General features: G+C 41.3%; 1 protein-coding gene across 1 annotated transcript; it reads right to left on the bottom strand.

Moving 5' to 3' along the window:
* Positions 5,063–19,302, bottom strand: MGARP (mitochondria localized glutamic acid rich protein). The gene is given in 4 exon segments (NM_001195363.2): positions 5,063–5,892; positions 8,044–8,134; positions 13,347–13,450; positions 19,188–19,302. Coding segments are annotated over 4 exon segments (717 nt in total). The 5' UTR covers positions 19,270–19,302; the 3' UTR covers positions 5,063–5,452.

Genomic DNA, 19,625 nt, shown 5'->3' with positions numbered 1-19,625 from the left:
CATGAGTATCTAGACATAGTTCTCAATGCTATTCAGCAGGATCTCCTTGTAAATCTATTCTAAGTTGTGTCTGATAAGCCCAAGCTCCCGATCCCTCCCACTCCCTCCCCCTCCCATCAGGCAGCCACAAGTCTCTTCTCCAAGTCCATGATTTTCTTTTCTGAGATGTTCATTTGTGCTGGATATTAGATTCCAGTTATAAGTGATATCATATGGTATTTGCCTTTGTCTTTCTGGCTCATTTCACTCAGTATGAGATTCTCTAGTTCCATCCATGTTGCTGCAAATGGCATGATGTCATCCTTTTTTATGGCTGAGTAGTATTCCATTGTGTATATATACCACATCTTCCGAATCCAATCATCTGTCGATGGACATTTGGATTGTTTCCATGTCCTGGCTATTGTGAATAGTGCTGCAATGAGCATGCGGGTGCATGTGTCTCTTTTAAGGAGAGTTTGTCCGGATAGATGCCCAAGAGTGGGATTGCAGGGTCATATGGAAGTTCTATGTATAGAGGACCAATGACTTCTAACATCACAAGGAGAAAAACAATTAGACATTGTGAATCCCGGTGGAAGTATGAATACTGCTTATAAATATTCCTGTCAAAACAATAAAGCTAAATCTGATCAAACCTCTGGGTCTAAATGTCAACTTAGGAGTTCCCGCTGTGGCACAACGGAATTGGCAGTGTCTCTGGAGCTCTAGGACACAGGTCCTAAATTCAGGCACAGTGGGTTAGGATCTGGCATTGCCACAGCCGTGGCATAGGTCACAACTGCAGCTCAGATATGATCCTGGCCCAGGAACTCCATGGGACAGCCAAAAAAGGAAAAGAAAAAAAAAAAAAAAGCGAACTTATAGGCAGTAGAGGGTATGTGTGGAGGAACATGTTAAAACAAAACAAAACAAAACAAAAACATGTGGTTGCAATAAGCAATATCCAGACTGAGATTTGATGCTATAGATCAAATGACTCAGTTTATTAAAAAAATAAATTGCAAGGAAAAACAAAAGGGAGATGAAGAAGTAACCTGCAGAAAAAAAGAAAAGACTGGAGTTCCCGTCGTTTCTCAGTTAACGAATCTGACTAGGAACCATGAGGTTGCAGGTTCCATCCCTGGCCTTGCTCACTGGGTTAAGAATCTGGCGTTGCTGTGAGCTGTGGTGTAGGTCACAGACATGGCTCGGATCCCGCGTTGCTGTGGCTCTGGCGAAGGCCAGTGGCTATGGCTCCGATTTGACCCCTAGCCTGGGAACCTCCATATGCCGCGGGAGCAGCCCAAGAAACGGCAAAAAGACAAAAAAAAAAAAAAAAAAAAAAAAAAAAAGACTGAAGGCTGTATTGACCATTTGCACTTTGTGGTCTTTGATTAGATTCTGAGCCAAAAAACAAACTGAAGAGAGGAGAAAACCCTTTATGAGGCAATTAAGCCAATTTGATTACTGACCATACAATTAGTAATACTAAAGAATTATTATTGTTACTATTACTGTTGTTACTCTTTTACATAAAGACAGTGGTGGCAGTAGACGATTAAGTAGGTGGGACTAACAATACAAGATTTGCCAAGAGTTGATAGTTGGTAAATCTAGGAGAGGGCAAATGAAGACTCCTTTTACTGTTCTCCCTACTTTTGCTTGATATTTTCTATAATATAACATTAAAATGGTGGTTATTACCAATAAAGTTTATTATTATTAAAAAATAACGTTAGGAGTTCCCATCATGGCTCAGTGGTTAACGAATCTGACTAGGAACCATGAGGTTGCAGGTTAGATCCCTGGCCTTGCTCAGTGGGTTGAGGATTTGGCGTTGCTGTGGCTCTGGTGTAGGTTGGAAGCTACAGCTCTGATTGGACCCCTAGCCTTTGAACCTCCATATGCCGTGGAAGCAGCCCAAGAAATGGAAAAAAAAAAAAAAAGACAAAAAAAAATAACGTTAAAAAGAAGAAATAGATATTTAAATTACTTTTTTAAGATAAGGAAATTCTTCTTTTTGAAAGACTTTGAGTAGACGTTATTGTGGTTGAATAAAATACCTAGAATTATGGTGATTCATCCTGTGATTATGAGGAAAGCCTACCAAGGATAAAGCCAAAACATTCTTGATAGCAGAACAGAGTAATAGAAATAAGCTGGTTCTTTATGACTGAGCTACAGAATAAACTAAAACCCGGGAGCTGCCTGACCTCTGGATAGCTGATTAGATAATAACTATCTCTGTTGTTGAATCTGCCTTGAATTATTTTCAGCAGGAACCACCCTAACCAAAATGTGGAGAAGAATGCACGTATGTGTGTGTGTTGAGGTTGTAAGGGTGGTACCGGGTAGTGTTCCTGCTCCATCTAACAGAATATTCAGTGAAACAGCATCCCTTAATTGTATGTAGACCTTAGACTATGAGTCTAATGCAGAGTTGGTATTGAGACAAATTCCAAACAACCTGTACCTCAGAATTAAACATTATTCTGCAATGATTAAGTCCTTACAGTTATTATTTCTTTGTGCCTCTCCAATTCCAGAGGCATTAAACCAGCCAGTATATTGCCTTCCACCTGTATCCTGCCTTAGTTTCCCATGGGTGAAAATCTTCGTAGCCACACTACTACAGAAGTTTAGGGACCGGCAGCCCTCCACCTTCCACCAGTGATGGGGTCCTCATCACCATCCATCTATTCTTAGGGTCTGCTTCCTAGGACCACAGTACAATTATCTTAGATGGAGTTCCTAGAAACAAGCTTGAAACAGGAATTCGAAGGCAGGTGATTTATTAAAGGAGTGCTCTCAGGAGAACAGGAGAGAAGGAGGCAAGCAGGATGGGACACGGGAGAAAAGCTAAGCAAAGATCAAATCTCAGCTGGAAACCTGCTTCAACCTGAGCCCCTGGGGAGCTCTGAGGTGTCCCACAGTGATGACCCAACCTTTTGTACACAGCGGCAATTAGTCATTGTCTGCCAGCTGCCTGGGTGAGGTTGAGGGCTGGGGGGTGTGTGTGTGATACTCATAGCTGCCAGAAGTAAATGTACTGCCCAGTTAAAGGGATCAAGTCAGAGCACCAGCAGCATCCCTGACAACTTTCTAACTTCCTGAACAGCCGAAACCTTACTAGACCCTTTGTGATTAGCCCATCCCTGCATAACCATTCTATTTCTCTGACATCATCTCCAACTACTCTCCCTCTTTTTCATTCTGCTTTAGCCACACTGGCCACTTTGCAATTCCTCAAGTTCTCTAGCATATTCACGCTTCAGATCCTTAACACTGCTCAGTCCCCTCGTAGGGAATGATCTTCCGCTGCTCTCCCTTGTCCTGTATCTTCATGTCTAGGCCCCTTACACAAATTTTTATTCACAAGGTAGCTTCGTAGAAGGTCTTCTCTGGCTACCCTGTAAAATGACAACTCCCACCCCTCACCAACACTTACAATCCCTTTACTTTCATTACTATTCTTTTTAAACACTTAGCAGTATCTAACACACTGTATAGTTTTCTTACATACCTTGTTTATATTTGATCACATTCTAGAACCTGACCAGAAAAGGAGGGTTTTTTGTTTTTTTTTTTTAATCTTGGCACTTAAAACAGTGCCTGGTAGGTTACAGCTGCTCAGATAATATTTGCTGACTATGTGAATGAATGATCCCTGGTGCAAAGTGTAAGTCTTCAATAAACATTGCTTGAATGTGGATGGACCTAGAGATTATCACACTAAGTGAAGTCAGACAGAGAAAGATAAAATATCATATGATATCACTTATATGTGGAGTCTAAAATGTGATACAAGTGGAGTTCCCACTGTTGCTCAGTGGGTCAAGAACCTGGCTAGTATCCGTGAGGAGAAGGGTTAGATCCTGGCCTCAATTAGTGGGTTAAAGATCCCATGTTGCCACCAGCTGCAGCATATATCTAGGATGAGGCTTGGATACTGTGTTCCTGTGGCTGTGGCTTAGGCCTGCAGCTGAAGCTCCATTTTGGCCCCTAGCCCAGGAATTTTCATATGCCACAGGTACAGCCCTAAAAGAAAAAAATAAGATAAAAATGGACTTATTTACAAAACAGAAACAGACTCACAGACATAGAAAACAAATTTATGGAGTTCCCGTTGTGGCGCAGTGGTTAACGAATCCGACTAGGAACCATGAGGTTGCAGGTTCGGTCCCTGCCCTTGCTTAGTGGGTTAATGATCTGGTGTTGCCGTGAGCTGTGGTGTAGGCTGCAGACATGGCTCGGATCCTGCGTTGCTGTGGCTCTGGCATAGGCCTGTGGCCACAGCTCCAATTCGACCCCTAGCCTGGGAACCTCCATATGCTGCGGGAGCGGCCCAAGAAATAGCAAAAAGACAAAAAAAAAAAAAAAAAAGAAAACAAATTTATGGGGAAAAGAAGGGGATGGATAAGTTAGGCATTTGGGATTAGCAGATAAAAACTACTCTGTATAAAATAAACAACAAGGGCATACTATATAGCACAGGGGACTATATTCGATATCTTGCAATAATCTATAATGAAAAAGAATATATATGTATATATGTATAACCGAATTGTTTTGCTACACACCAGAATCTCACACAACACTGTAAATAAACTATACTTCAATAATTTAAAAAAAGAGACTCGTGTGGAGTTCCCATTGTGGCACAACAGAAATGAATCTGACTAGGAACCGTGAGGTTTCGGATTCGATCCCTGGCCTCACTCAGTGGGTTAAGGATCTGACGTTGCCATGACGTAGTGTAGTTCACAGACACGGCTCAGATCTGGCATTGCTGTGGCTGTTGTGTAGGCCAGTGGCTATAGCTCCAATTCAACCCCTAGCCTGGGAACCTCCATATGCCAGAGGTGCAGCCCTAAAAAGACAAAAAAAGAAATGAAATGAAAATATGGGCACAGCTCCCATGTAGTATAGATGGGAGATGGGACACATATATGGCCATATGGAGTGTTCTCCATAGATTATATGTTTTCTTTGATAACATTGCAATGTTCATGTGAGGTTATATGTGTATATGTCAATACATATTATTTACACGTATATTAGTCAATAAAAATAGAAGCACTAAAGATTTTCCAAATTTATTTGAATCAGTTCAAATCAAAACTCAAGAATCTAGATTTACATACATTACAGAAGGATAAAGTTATAGCAAAATTAAAGTGATTGCAGAGTGTATAGATAGCTCAATTCCTATGACATAAAATTTAAATCCACAGATGAAACTCTTTAAGCTCTTTACTCCATATCATATTCTGATTCCAGAGAGTAGAAAACCATTTGGACATGTTAAATCTCAAACTTTTAATCCTGAAATCCATCAGTAGATATCAAACACTGAATGTTTTCTAGAAAATAAGTCTTTAAAAAAAAAAAAAAAGGGTTACTAAAACTATGAAAACACCTATCAGACCCTCTATGGCATTTTTTTCCTGAAGTGTCAATCAGCATGAGATCAGCCTAGAGGTGAGGCAGCCTCAGAAGCACCACCAGCTTCTTCCTGTAAATCACCCCCAGCAGAGGATTCTGACTCAACTGGAGAATTTTCTTCTAGTTCAGCATTTTCACCATGGGTTTCATTTTCTGTTGTACCTTTACCACTATCGATGGCAACAGCTTCATCCAGGGGCGTGCCTGTAACCTCTAAGGTCACTTCAGGGCCAACCTCTGCGGTTTCGACCGTCGCTGCCGCATCTGTCACCTCTGGCCCAGTTTCAGCACCGAGGGTCTCCGCAGGAGCAGCCTCCATGTTGTCTGGACAGGGGGAAGCCTCTTCAATAGCTGTCACTGTGGCCTGGGGAGTATCTTCAGCATCTACCACTGGTGCTTCCGCTAAAGATACCACAGGGGCGTCTGAACTGGCTTCCTCGGCACTCACAAGGTTCTCTTTTTCACCTTTAAAATTTAGTCCATTAAGCAGAGTATTAATTTAAAGAGCATGGGAACACAGTGGGACATTGTGCAGTCATTTTAAAAAAAAGACCAAAAAAATTTTAAAAATAAAAATAAAATTAAAAAACAAGACCACTCAATATGTACAGTTATGAAATGGTCTTCAAGGTAGTCTGTTAAGTGAAAAAAAGCAAGGAGAAGAGCAATGTATAGAGTACGGTATTTTTTGCGTTTAGGACAGAAGGAGGGCAGAATAGACCTAGATAGTTATATTTGTGAAGACTCTCTCCAAGAGGGTACAAAGAAGCTAGGGAGGTAAAATGAAGCATCTGCTATTCTACAGAATCCTTTGAATCTGTTGAACTTAAAAAAATAATTTATATGTGTTATTTATTCAAATAAAACTATGAAAATAAGCAACATGTCATGTGAAATAGCATGGAAAAATAGCCAACCTACTAGGTGAGGACTGTGAGGAATCACTAATCCTCTCTCAACCTCAATTTCATCATCTGTAAAACGGGGATATTAATAATATCTACTTCACAGAGCTACCATAAGGATTGACTAAAATAATGTGCATGAAAAGAGGTTTAAAACCAAGGACGTGCTGGGAGTTCCTATTGTGACACAGTGGAAACAAATCCGACTAGGAACCATGAGGCTGCAGGTTTGAAGCCTGGCCTTGCTCAGTGGGTTAAGGATCTGGCATTGCTGTGAGCTGTGGTGTAAGCCACAAAAAAGGCTCTGATCTGCCATGGCTGTGGTGTAGGCTGGCAGCTACAGCTCTGATTAGACCCCTAGCCTGGCAACCTCCAAACACTGAGGCCCTGAAAAGACCAAAAAAAGAAAAAAGAAAAAAAAATCAAGAAAGAGCTATGGAAATACTGTATTTTATTTTTTATTTATTTTTATTTTTTGGCTTTTAGGGCTGTACCTGCGGCACACGGAGGTTCCCAGGCTAGGGGTCCGATCAGAGCTGTAGCTGCCAGCCTACACCACAGCCACAGCAATGCCAGATCCAAGCTGCATCTGCGACCTACACCACAGCTCACACTGGATCCCTAACCCACTGATCGAGCCAGGATTGAACCTGCAACCTCATGGTTCCTAGTTGGATTCACTTCTACTGAGCCACGACAGGAACTCCAGGAAATGTTGTATTTTATTATTATTATTACAATCAACTTTCTCACGATTATATTCAATAATGTTTATTGATGATATTCTGTTTCTTATTGTTGTCATGATTAAAAGTTTAAAACTGGTCCATGAGCAGCTATTTTCTTTGTCCCTTAACAGTAATCATAGTGTTTGATGGTGTTCCTATTGTGGCTCAGTGGAAATGAACACAACTAGTACCCGTGATGATGTTGATTCAGTCCCTGGGCTTGATCAGTGGGTTAAGGATCCAGCGATGCCACAAGCTATGGTATAGGTTGCAGACACAGTTCAGATCCTGCATGGCTGTCGCTGTGGCGTGGGCTGGCAGGTGCAGCTCCGATTAGACCCCTAGCCTGGGAACCTCCATGTGTCACAGGTGCGGCCCTAAAAAGCAAAACAAAACAAAACATATAGTGATCATAGTATTTGATAATAACGGCATTATAGCTAAGATAGAAAAAGTATGGTTTAAAGCAAGCAGTTTAAGGCAAGAAATATACAGTAAGTTGAAAATGTCAAGTTTCTGTTTCTATAAGTTGCCATTTTATCAATCAGATCAACTGAGACACTCAGTAGACATGACTGAATCTACTAATGTCATTGTACACAGGTCCTCTTAGCCAAAATTGAAACAAAATTAGTTTCATGACTTAAAAAAAATAAGGGAAATGAAAGGTGCATCTGCTGAGAGAAACAGATTACTAAAATTATGCCTGCATGAATGGAAACCTGAGTAGGGGAAAAGTAACATTACCACACAAAGAAGACAAAGCTGTTGGTCAGCAGTTTTCATTTACCAAATGCACTCATCCAAAATGTTTAACAATATTCTTTAGGCTCTAGTTGGACTTTTCCTTTCTGATCAAACTCCTACCAGAGCCAATTTGGATTAAGTTAGTAAAGAAGCCAAAAGCAAACAGTGTTCATTGCTAAACTAGATGATGAAAATCTGTGTCTCAAGGGAAAAAAAAAATAGCGAATTCACTTTACCTTGAGGTGGATGTAACTCTGCTTTGGTTTTTTCTTTCATGTTTGCTGTATGTTCGCTGTGTTTGGCTTGCCTTTTGACTGTCTTGTAAGTCTGAAAGTAAATATGTGCTTAAGTTTATTTCTTGAGCTTTAAGATTCACCATGCCAAGTTTAAAGGTATATAAAGTTCAAAGACGAGAAACCAGTACACACATCTACTCTTTTATTTCCCCTTTTGGATCTTTGCCACTGAGTAGAATGCTTAAAAAAGAAATAAAGAAATACTTAACAGAGGTCAAGATAATGACAAAGAAAGAAAAAATAAATTATGCTAGAATAAAATATTCTGATAGGCATTTACAAATATCCTCTGGATTTATCTCAGAGAAACAGAAATTTATGTGCACTCAAAAACCTACACAAATGTTCAGGGTAGCTTTATTTGTAATCGACAAAAACTAAAACCAGTCCAGATGTCCTACCATAGGTGAATGGTTAACAGACTGTTATGCATCCATAAAACTACTCAGTCATAAAAAGGATGAACTATAGATACAGGAAACAATTTGGATGAATCTCCAGGTGAATTATGCTGAGTGAAAAAAAGCCAATCTCAAAAGGTTACACACCTTACTATTCCTTTTATCTAACATTATTGGGGGCAGGTAACATTCTTGAAATGAGAGAAACAGATTAGTGATTGTCAGGAAGTGGGAGGAAGGGAGGGGAGGGCAGAAGGAAAGTGAGTACAATTACAAAAGAATAACACAAGGAATCTTTACAGTGATGGAGTGGTCCTGTCTCTTGACCATGGTGGTGAATACACAAATCTACACACATGATAAAATTGTTTAGGATGAAATACAGGCATGTGAGCATTCACACACACACACACACACACACACTGCATATAAAGCTGGTAGAATCTCAATAAGGTCTATGGATCATATCAATGTCAATTTCCTGATTGGGATATTGTATTATAGTTAGGAAAGATGTTATCACTGGGGGAAACAACGAGGTCAAAGGTATACGAACTCTCTCTGAATTAGTTCTTATAATTTCATGTGAAACTTAATTCTTTCACAATAAAAAGTTTTCAAAAAGTCTTCCAAAGTGACAAATTTGTTGCCCCAGTGAAGTAAGCAAGGGCTAGTCATTAAAACCTGAAATATTACCTGCCCACAGGTTAGTTAAGAAACAGAATTGAGGTATTCCCATCGTGGCTCAGTGGTTAGCAAACCCAACTAGCATTCCTGAGGACATAATTCAATCCCTGGCATCGTTCAGTGGGTTAAGGATCCTGTGTGGCTGTTAGCTGTGGTGTAAGTTGCAGACAAGGCTTGGATCCAGTATTGCTGTGGCGTGGCATAGGCCAGCGGCCACAACTCCAATTGGACCTCTAGCCTGGGAACCTCCATATGCTGCAGGTGTGGCCCTAAAGAGACAAAAAAAAAAAAAAAAAGTATGTATATATATAAGCAGCCTCAACTTAAAAAAAAAAAAAAAAAAGCAAGAAACAGAACTGGGAATAAAGCTATCTTAATCTTAGATAAAATGTACAGGTATCCTTTCATTTCAAGTTCAAGTAGCTGTCTCTGGCCTGTATTCATATTAGACAATGCTATTTTTAAAATGATAATCTCAAAAAAAAAAAAAAGAAATCTCGCTGTAGATAATATTGTTTGTATTATCTCAGCTGAAAAAAACATTGGTTGGAGTTCCCGTCGTGGCTCAGTGGTTAATGAATCTGACAAGCATCCATGAGGATACCGGTTCGATCCCTGGCCTTGCTCATTGAGTTAAGGATCCGGCATTGCTGTGAGCTGTGGCTCGGATCTGGTGTTGCTGTGGCTCTGGCGTAGGCCAGCAGCTACATCTCTGATTTGACCCCTAGCCCAGAAACCTCCATAAGCCATGGGTTCAGCCCTAAAAAGCAAAAAAAAAAAAAATTTTAAATAATAAAAGCTTGGTAGTGATTTCTCTCTTAGTGGTAGGAGTACAGATTTTAAAACTTTGTATATTTATATGCAATATTTTCTAAATTTTCCAAAAATGAAGCACTTCATGAAAAATTGTCTTATGCAAATTACAAACCATTTTATAAGCATGTTAAAATTAGACTGTGAAAATGGGAAATCCATAAGCTCAGTGGTTGGAAATGATGTAAAAGTGACCCTTGAACAAACCCCCAGGGTTTGGCGAATTCAGACTTGAATCCTCTGGCTTTGAAATGCACAGAGCGAACACAATCAGCAGGCATGACAGTCAACATTTTCATATAAAGGCAGGGAATATTTTCTAACAGGGTGAGAGCTCCTGCCAGTTTACAGGACCATATGCTGAGTCAGCACCCTCAGTTCTCAGGGCAGTAAATAAAGCTGAACCTGTGCCTGAGTTTACATCCCTGAAATAATCATCTAGGCAGCAACATCCCAAGGATATTAGTCATATTGTTCAAGGGGCTAAAACACAAGTTAGCTGCTAAAGCAGAATCAAAGAGATAGAAGAATAATTCACACTCATGTGTAACCTAGAGAATCTAACTTTTTCAAAATGAACATAGTCAAGCACAGAGCAAAAGAAAGGTCTATTAGAAGAGAGGGTCACAAATTTAGCTTTGGAAGCTATTTCCAAGTGATATTACTTATTTATTAAATATAAGCATTCAAAGCCTTCCACAACTTTTATAATTATTATTTTTCTTTTTTTTTTTTTTTTTTTTTTTTTTTTTTTTTTTTTTTATTTTTTTTTTACGGCCATACTTGCAACATAATTCCTGGGCTGGGGTAAAATCGGAGCTGCAGCTGCCAGCCTATACCAGCCACAGCAATGCCAGATCCAAGGCTCGACTGCAACCTATACTATAGCTCACAGCAACACTGGATCCTTAACCCACTGAGTAAGACCAGGGATCAAACCCACATCTTCATGGATCCTGGTCAGGTTCTTAACCTGCTAAGCCACAATGGGAACTCCACTTTTATTATTTTTTATTGTTATCTTTTTGGCCTCACCCACAGCATGTGGAAGTTTCCAAGCCAGGAATCAAACCTGTGCCACAGGAGCAGTGACAATGCCAGATATTCAACACATTGCACCACAAGAGAATTCCTACCACAACTTTTAGAAACCAGTCGGGGGGGGGGGTTCTCCTGGGAGTAGCTGGTTTTTAACCATCCAGTTTCAGACTGTTTTTGAAAAGAAAGATTTATCAGACACGAGAGGTTCATGTCTGTAACTAGTAAACATATTAGGGATGTAGTGATGTCCAGATGAAATTCAATCTTTAAGCTTCCCACATAATCACATGGCCTAGTTTAATCTGTTTTTCCAGTGACCTACATCCAACTCCAGTAGCTCTGGGCAGTGAATTCAATATGCAGCAGTAGAAAGATGGTAGAGGCAAAGGAATCTGGGTGTGAGTGACAGGTAGATTAGTGAAGGACAGTAATATGTGACATGTTTGAAGCTTCTTGAGGCTTTCAAATTTCTGAAGATTAGAAAATATATTTTGGTTTCATCATCTACATAGCCCTACAGATTGCTCCCAGGTATGACTAAAAATTCCTTTATGCATATTTCTGTAGGGTCAAACCAAAATGTAGTGATTGTGGTTTCTGAAAAATACAGACTTATGTTTTTATTCATAATAAAGATTAGATTTCAATTTAGAAAGTTTAAGACACAATGAGGAATGATTCAATAAGGTTATCTTATTAAATCACAAATATTTCATTTTTTAGCTCCAAAATCATACTATTAAAAGCTTTGTTTATCCCAGTGTGGTGAGGTGGGCTAAGGATCCGATGTTGTCTCTACAGTGGCTCAAGTCACTGCTGAGGCTCGGGTTCAATCCCTGGCCCAGTGCAGTGGGTTAAGGATCTGGCATTGCCATAGCTGTGGGATAGGTGGCAGCTGCAAGCTGCAGCTCAGAACTTCCATATGCCACAGATACGGCCAAAAAAAAAGTTTGTTTTAGTGGTTTTTTTTTTTTTGTTTGTTTTATCTTTTGTCTTTTTGTTGTTGTTGCTGCTATTTCTTGGGCCGCTCCCGCAGCATATGGAGGTTCCCAGGCTAGGGGTCGAATCGGAGCTGTAGCCACCGGCCTACGCCAGAGCCACAGCAACGCAGGATCCGAGCCGCGTCTGCAACCCACACCACAGCTCACGGCAACGCTGGATCGTTAACCCACTGAGCAAGGGCAAGGACCGAACCCGCAACATCATGGTTCCTAGTCGGATTCGTTAACCACTGCGCCACGACAGGAACTCCTGTTTTAGTGTTATTTTGAGGGAATAAATAAGGAGAACCAAGGAGGAAAACTTTCTTTTAATTTTATATATGTATGGTTTGAATTTTTCAAAAAAATTATGGATGAATTTTATTTTAAAAAAAGTAAATAAAGCTATAAAGCTAATAAAAACAATGGAAACAGTAAAAAGATGTGGGAAGAGAGATAAATGACTAGTTGGAGCACAGGAGATAGGACAGTGAAACTCTTCTGTAAACTACTCTAATGGCAGGTATATGTCATCATATATTTGTCAAAACCCATAAAATGAACAACACTAAGAATGAACCCTCATATAACTATAGACCTTGGTTAATAATAACATATCAATATTGACTCATTACTTGTAACAAATGTACCTCACTAAAGCAAGAATGCTGATATGGTAAAGGGGGGCACAGAAGTAAGAGGAGATACATAGGAATTCTCTGTACTTTGTTTATTTTTCTGTAACCCTAAAACTGCTCTAAAAAATAAAGTCTGGGGAGTTCCTGTTGTAGCACAGCGGAAATGACTCTGACTCGTATCCATGAGGATGTGGGTTTGATCCTTGGCCTCGCTCAGTGAGTTAAGGATCCAGTGTTGCCACGAGCTGAGGTGTAGGTCGTAGATGTGGCTCGGATCCTGTGTTGCTGTGCTGTGGTGTAGGCTAAAACTCCCATTAGACCCTTAGCCTGGGAACTTCCAAATGCCTCGGGTGCAGCCCTATAAAAGCAAAAAAATAAAATAAAGTCTGTTAATTTTTTAAAAAGTTAATCTCTCAAAACCAGGAATCATTGTAATTATTAAATGGGCCATGAATCTGTCATATGGTAAACACTCAAATGTAAGCTATTAGTACTATTAGTAACACTGTTTTTACTGAAAGTCATGCATACTTAGTGGTATTAAGTATTTTAAACAAATTTTTTTTCATAATCTTATATATTTAATTAATCCCATGTCCTGCCTGACCTTGACACTGCTGTGTGTTTTACCACAGGTTGCAAATATTTGAATTCCTGAACACCAAAGTTATTTAAACACTTACATAATATCCACCAGCACTGACTGTGACACCTACAAGCAGATAATACATCATATTTGATCCAGATGTTCCAGGGAATTTGTTAGATGACATCCAGCGAAGAGATGCTAGGAAAACAAGTTTAAACAGTTAGCTCCACCACAGGCAAAATTATTTTAAATGATTACATCTGAAAAAAATTTTCCTCTCTGTGAACCTAGAATATATTAACATGAACTGATTTTAGCTTAAGGGAATACAGTATTACAAGGAAGGGTAATAATTCCACTTGACATTTTCTCAATCTGATTTGATAAGTACTTGTGAAACCTGTCATCTTGATGCTTAGCATCATGCTTTTCTTGGAAGGAATGCAGGCTGGGTAAGGAAAAATGACAAAAGAACTAAACAATTTTAACTGTGAAACGAGATGCATATTAGCAAAAGAAATCCATTTATATATACTACACCACAGGATTTAGTGGAAAAGATTATCTTTCCCAAAAATGATTTGAGTACATTTGTGTTTAAAATTTATATATTAAATAAGACATTTATGTTAAAATTCAACACATTTTGGAGCTCCTGTTGTGGCACAGTAGAAACGAATCCGACTAAGGAACCATGAGGTTGCAGGTTCGATCCCTGGCCTCAATCAGTGGGTTAAGGATCGGCATTGCTGTGAGCTGTGGTGTAGATCGCAGACACAGCTCGGATCTGTTGTGGCTGTGGCTGTGGCCAGCAGCTGTAGCCCTGATTAGACCTCTAGCTTGGGAACCTGCATATGCTGCGGGTGTGGCCCTAAAAAGAAAAAAAAAAAAAAATTTCAACACATTTCTATAAATCTATAATACAAATGTAGATATAGGAAGAAACTTTAATTTTTCTCATATAAAGCCTTTAAATATGCACAGATAGAAGTTTTTTTAAGATAAAGGTTGCTATAAGGCCATATCTAAAACAGAAGTACAATTCTGGAGTTCCCGTTGTGGCACAGCAGAAACAAATCCGACTAGGAATTAATTGCAATGCAGTATGTCAAATGATGTAATAGATGTAAAAAGAAATCATAATGGAGTTCCCGTCGTGGCGCAGTGGTTAACGAATCCGACTAGGAACCATGAGGTTTCGGGTTCAGTCCCTGCCCTTGCCCAGTAGGTTAACGATCTGGCGTTGCCGTGAGCTGTGGTGTGGGTTGCAGACGCGGCTCGGATCCTGCGTTGCTGTGGCTCTGGCGTAGGCCGGTGGCTACAGCTCCGATTCGACCCCTAGCCTGGGAACCTCCATATGCCGCAGGAGCGGCCCAAGAAATGGCAAAAAGACAAAAAAAAAAAAAAAAAAAAGAAAAAAAGAAAAAAAGAAAAAAAAAGAAATCATGATAGCGTGAAAATGCAATGAAAGAACACAGTTAATTGGCTCAAGGTAGCTGTCACAATTGAAAAGGCATGACCTGAGTTTTGAAGGAAAGTAGGAGTTTGTCAGCTAAATAAAGGAAGGGAAAACTGCACTGGAGGCAGAAGGTACAGCATGTGCAAAAGCATGGGACTTGTGTGACTAGGAAAATAAAGTGTTTTGATGTGGCCTGACATAGAGGACAGGGGTGGGGGACCTGGAAGAAGTTATGATTTTCAGAGGGCAAATCTTAAGACATTTGCACTGACTACAAATCTTTGTAGTAGCAAAATTGGAAAGATTTCATATATATGTTCTTAGTCTGGATAAATGACCATCTCTTGGGAAAAATAATAATTTTTTTTCCATACAAATGTGCCCAGAGAGGCATAAGAGGTTACAGCTTTCACTTGTAGTAGGGCTTTTTTTGGTTTAAAAATACATCTGGGGGAGTTCCTGTTGTGGCACAGCAGAAATGAACCTAACTAGGAACCATGAGGTTACAGGTTTGATCCCTGGCCTCACTCAGTGGGTTAAGGATCCAGCGTTGCCTTGAGCTGTGGTTTAGGTCACAGACCTGGCTTGGATCTGGCATTGCTGTGGCTGTGGCGTAGGCCAGTGGCTACAGCTCCAATTAGACCCCTAGCCTGGGAACCTCCATATGCCACGGGTGTGGCCCTAAAAGGCAAAAAATAAATAAATAAATAAAAATAAAAAATTAAAAAAAGACAAAAAAATACATGTTATTATACAGTGAATATGTAGCTTTCATAGTTGGCCACCAGACATAAACAACAAAAAGTTTTGGGGTTTTTTGTTTGTTTGGTTTTTTTTTTTTTTTCTTTGCCTTTTCTATAAGATATAGAAGTTCCCAAGCTAGGAGTTGAATCAGAGCTGCAGCTGCCAGCCTATGCCACAGCCACAGCAACACCAGATCCAAACCTTGTCTGTAGCCTACACCATAGCTCACAGCAATGCTGGGTCCTTAACCCACTGAGCAAGGCCAGGGGTTGAACCTGCATCCTCATGGATACTAGGCAGGTTCATTACTGCTGAGCTACAACGGAAAATCCCCCAAAAGTTTTTTAAATATGAAGAAATAGAGAAATCTACTAGATTTAAGTGAAGACAAATATAAATACAATTATGGCAAGGTTATTTAAAACAACAATGAAATAGGAAATAAGTATTAAGTAAGAATTAGACAAATTTTAGCATATTTATAAATGTGAAATAAATATTTTAATTTTTTGCAAAAGAGTGTTTACTTACATGAGAAAATATTTACAATATATTTGGTGAAAAGTTATAGCAAAATAATCTTTACAGGACTACCCCAGAATTGTAGAAGCAATGTACATAAGAAAAAAGAAGGTAGGAAGGGGTAAAAAAGGTTTGGAACACTGTGGACATTAAAATGTAAATAGGAGTTCCTGTTGTGGCTCAGCAGAAACAAATCTGAATAGTATCCATGAGGATGCAGGTTTGATCCCTCGCCTCACTCAGTGCATTGGGGATCTGGTGTTGCCACAAGCTGTGGTATAGGTTGCAGACACAGCTTGGATCTGGCATTGCTGGGGCTTCAGTGTAGGCCCACAGCTGGGGATCCATTTCAACCCCTAGCCGGGGAACCTTCATATGCCTCGGGTGCAGCCCTAAAAAAAAGACAAAAATAAACAAACAAACAAAATGTAACTAAATAGTGATATTCACTAAGTGATAGGATCATAGGAGACTTCTATCTTGACTTCCTGTAGTTCTTCCAGTGGTCTATTATAAAGCTAATTTACTTACTTATTAAAAATTTTTTTGGAGCTCCTGCTGTGGCCCACGGGATTCGAAGCATCTCTGGAGCACTGAGATAAAGGTTTGATCCCAGACCAGGCACAGTGGGTTGCGGATGTGGGTTGCCACATCTCCAGCATAGGTTGCAACTGTGGCTCTGATCTGGTCTGATCCCTGGCTCGGGAACTCCAAATGCCACAGGGCGGCCAAAAAAGAAAAAAAAAAAAAAATTACATTTTTAAAGCAAAAACCAGAGAACAAAATTTGATGAAGCACACTTAAAATTTTATCCTTCAATAAAACTAAAACAAGGTGGAGTTCCCTGGTGGCTCAGAAGGTTAAGGATCCGGGAATTGTCACTGCTGTGGCACAGGTTCCATCCCCGGCCCAGGGAACTTCCACATGTTGTAGGTACATGGAAAAAAACAAAAAACTGAAACAATTTAACTTTTCATTGAAGTCGAAAGTGGCAATAAAAGTTTAATGTCCATGACTGAAGCCAATACTAGTTTTGAAAGTTTTGAAAGTACATAAATACATCAGTACTACAAAAATGTAATTAGATGAAAATGATGAAAATGAGAAAAAGCACTGCCACAACCAGTATTGCTGACCACCTGTAGAATTTTTTTTTTTTTTTTTTTACTTTTTAGGGCCACACCTGAGGCATATGGAGGTTCCCAGGCTAGAGGTCGAGTTGGAGCTATAGCCCCCAGCCTACACCACAGCCACGTGGATCCCAGCACCAGCATCAGTGGGATCCAAGCAGCGTCTGAGACCTACACCACAGCTCAGGGCAACTCGGGATCCTTAATCCACTGAGTGAGGCCAGTGATGGAAGCCGAATCCTCATGGATCCTAGTTGGGTTCATTAACCGCTGAGCCATGAGGGGAACTCCCCCTATTTAGAATATTTAAACTACTTTTCTTTTGCCCCAAGTTGAGAGGAATTTATTTGAAATGTGTGCAGCTACCAAAGAAAGGTGAGATGTGTTTGTTAGTGAGGACAGTGGGTGAGGCTTGCGGTCAGATAAGTGGAAAGGCCATGGTCATGGCGCTCATTTTTCTTCCCACCCCACCCCATCCTCAATCACAACAGCCCCTTTATCTACACAAGTTTCAAATGAATGGCTTCCCCCTATTTCACCAGCAAAAAATCTGTTCTATCTTATTCCGTATAAAGATCAAGGAAGAAGACTCCTTATTTCTGTTACTGGAGGCAACTTCTCCCCAGTTGCATTTTAAGAGAAAAATAAAGCTGGTTAGCCATACTTTCCTTCTCTCCTACCACCACCATCACCATTTGATTAGGCTAATCAAAAGCCAAAAAAATTTGGCCATGTAATTTTCCGCAGGAGCCTTCCTCACCCCGGCTCCAGTGCCCGAACTAGGCTAAAGCTACCTCACAAGCCTTATGAAGTGAGAAGAAAAGGAAGAGCCAACACCTTTCCATACTGTTGGCAAAGAGCCGCCGCTGCAATGAGGGAAGGAAATGAGAAGGGAGATGGATAAGGACTAGGAAAGAGAGGGCTGGGGCAGAATTGCAGGGGCGCGCACTCCTGGGCCACTGGCCGCAGGCAGGAAACATGCCCTCTTGCTGGCACGCACCTGTATCCTAGGGCTTGTGCTAGACGCTTTCTGTACCTGTCGATTTTTATTTATAAGCTCCCAGCCGGCACTGCCACTTCCCCTTTAGAAAATACTTTCCCTTTGCCTATGCATTAGAAAACGAAGGGTCGTGGACACAAGGGCCAAGCAGCCAAGCAGCTGGCTCTCTCCAGATCTCTCTGCAGCCCCTAAGGAAAGTGCTTTGAAGGCCGCTTCCTCACCGGCGATGCCATCACCCAGTCTCGCGGCTGCCGAGCTCTGGCCAAGTCTAGAGTTCACTCAAGAACATTTACCCAATTTCTACTGGGCGGGCACTGCCTTCCCAATCCTTCCTGGCCCGCAGAGCAGTGTCCATCTTACCACCTATTCATTTGCTTCCACATGAAGCTGGAGAGTGCATTGGTCCCTATATTAATAAAAGCGTAAGCTATGCCTACGTTACCCAGGCACGTTTCTAAGCGCTTTTAACTTTTTATTTTTATTTTTATTTTATTTTTTTAGGGCTGCACCTGGGGCATACGGAAGTTCCCAGGCTACGGGTTGAATCCAAGCTACAGCTGCCTGCCAACGCCACAGCCACAGCAACGCTGGATCCGATCTGCATCTGCGACCTACATCACAGCTCAGGGCACTGCCAGATCCCTACCCCACTGAGCGAGACCAGGGATGGAACCCTCATCCTCATGGATACTTGTCGGATTCATTTCCACTGCGCCACAATGGGAACTCCTTAACTACGTATTAACTCATTCAAACTCACAGCCATTATTGTCCCCATTTTACAGATGGGGAAACAGGTTAAATCACTTGCCCAAGATCAAGATTCCAACACAAGAAGTCTAGTCTAGATACAGAAGTCGCGTTGGAAAGGTTCCCTACTTCCGAAGTCTCCAAGAATTCGGGGCGATTTTCCGGCCACCATCCTCCATTTCTCCCCCACATCCCTAATCTCAGGCTTCCGCCGCCGCGGGTTGGGTTTGGCCCACCAAGGACAGGCGGGCCAGCGCAACCTGCGTGCGGGGCACCTGTCCTCAGTCGTGGACGCCAGGAGAGACTCCCGAACCAGTGTCTGGCACTCACCGTCCTTCCGGAGTGGTGCGGGTCCTGGGGGCGCCCTCAGAGGCAGCGCGAGGGTCTTGGAGACCGCCCTGCGGAGGTACATCGCGCCAGTTGCCTCCAGCGCAGCAGCTGCTGTAGCCCTGCGTCTGTCGCGGAGCGCGGGGAGCCAGAGCAGCCCTGGTAAGCCCCGCCCGGGGGAGGGGCGCCGACCCCTGCCAGCCCCTCTCGGGCGGGTCTGGGGACGTGCATAAGGGTTGGTCGTCCGCACCCTCCTCTCTCAACCCTACCTCCAAGTTCTGTTGCTTTTTCCTGGGCTCGAGAGTGTAATAGCATCTCAGAAAAGGAATAGGGAACCGAGAAATCGCCATCACCTGCGTGCCCCGTTCTATTCCACTGAGTGAAAGTCCACAGAGAAGGCTGGAAATATTTCGGGACTCGCATCCGAAATAAAAAGAGACA

This window comes from Sus scrofa, chromosome 8 (assembly GCF_000003025.6).
Source record: "Sus scrofa isolate TJ Tabasco breed Duroc chromosome 8, Sscrofa11.1, whole genome shotgun sequence".
Lineage (NCBI taxonomy): Eukaryota > Metazoa > Chordata > Mammalia > Artiodactyla > Suidae > Sus > Sus scrofa.
The sequence above is the reverse complement of the archived record's forward strand: the minus strand, read 5'-3'. Positions and strand labels throughout refer to the sequence as shown.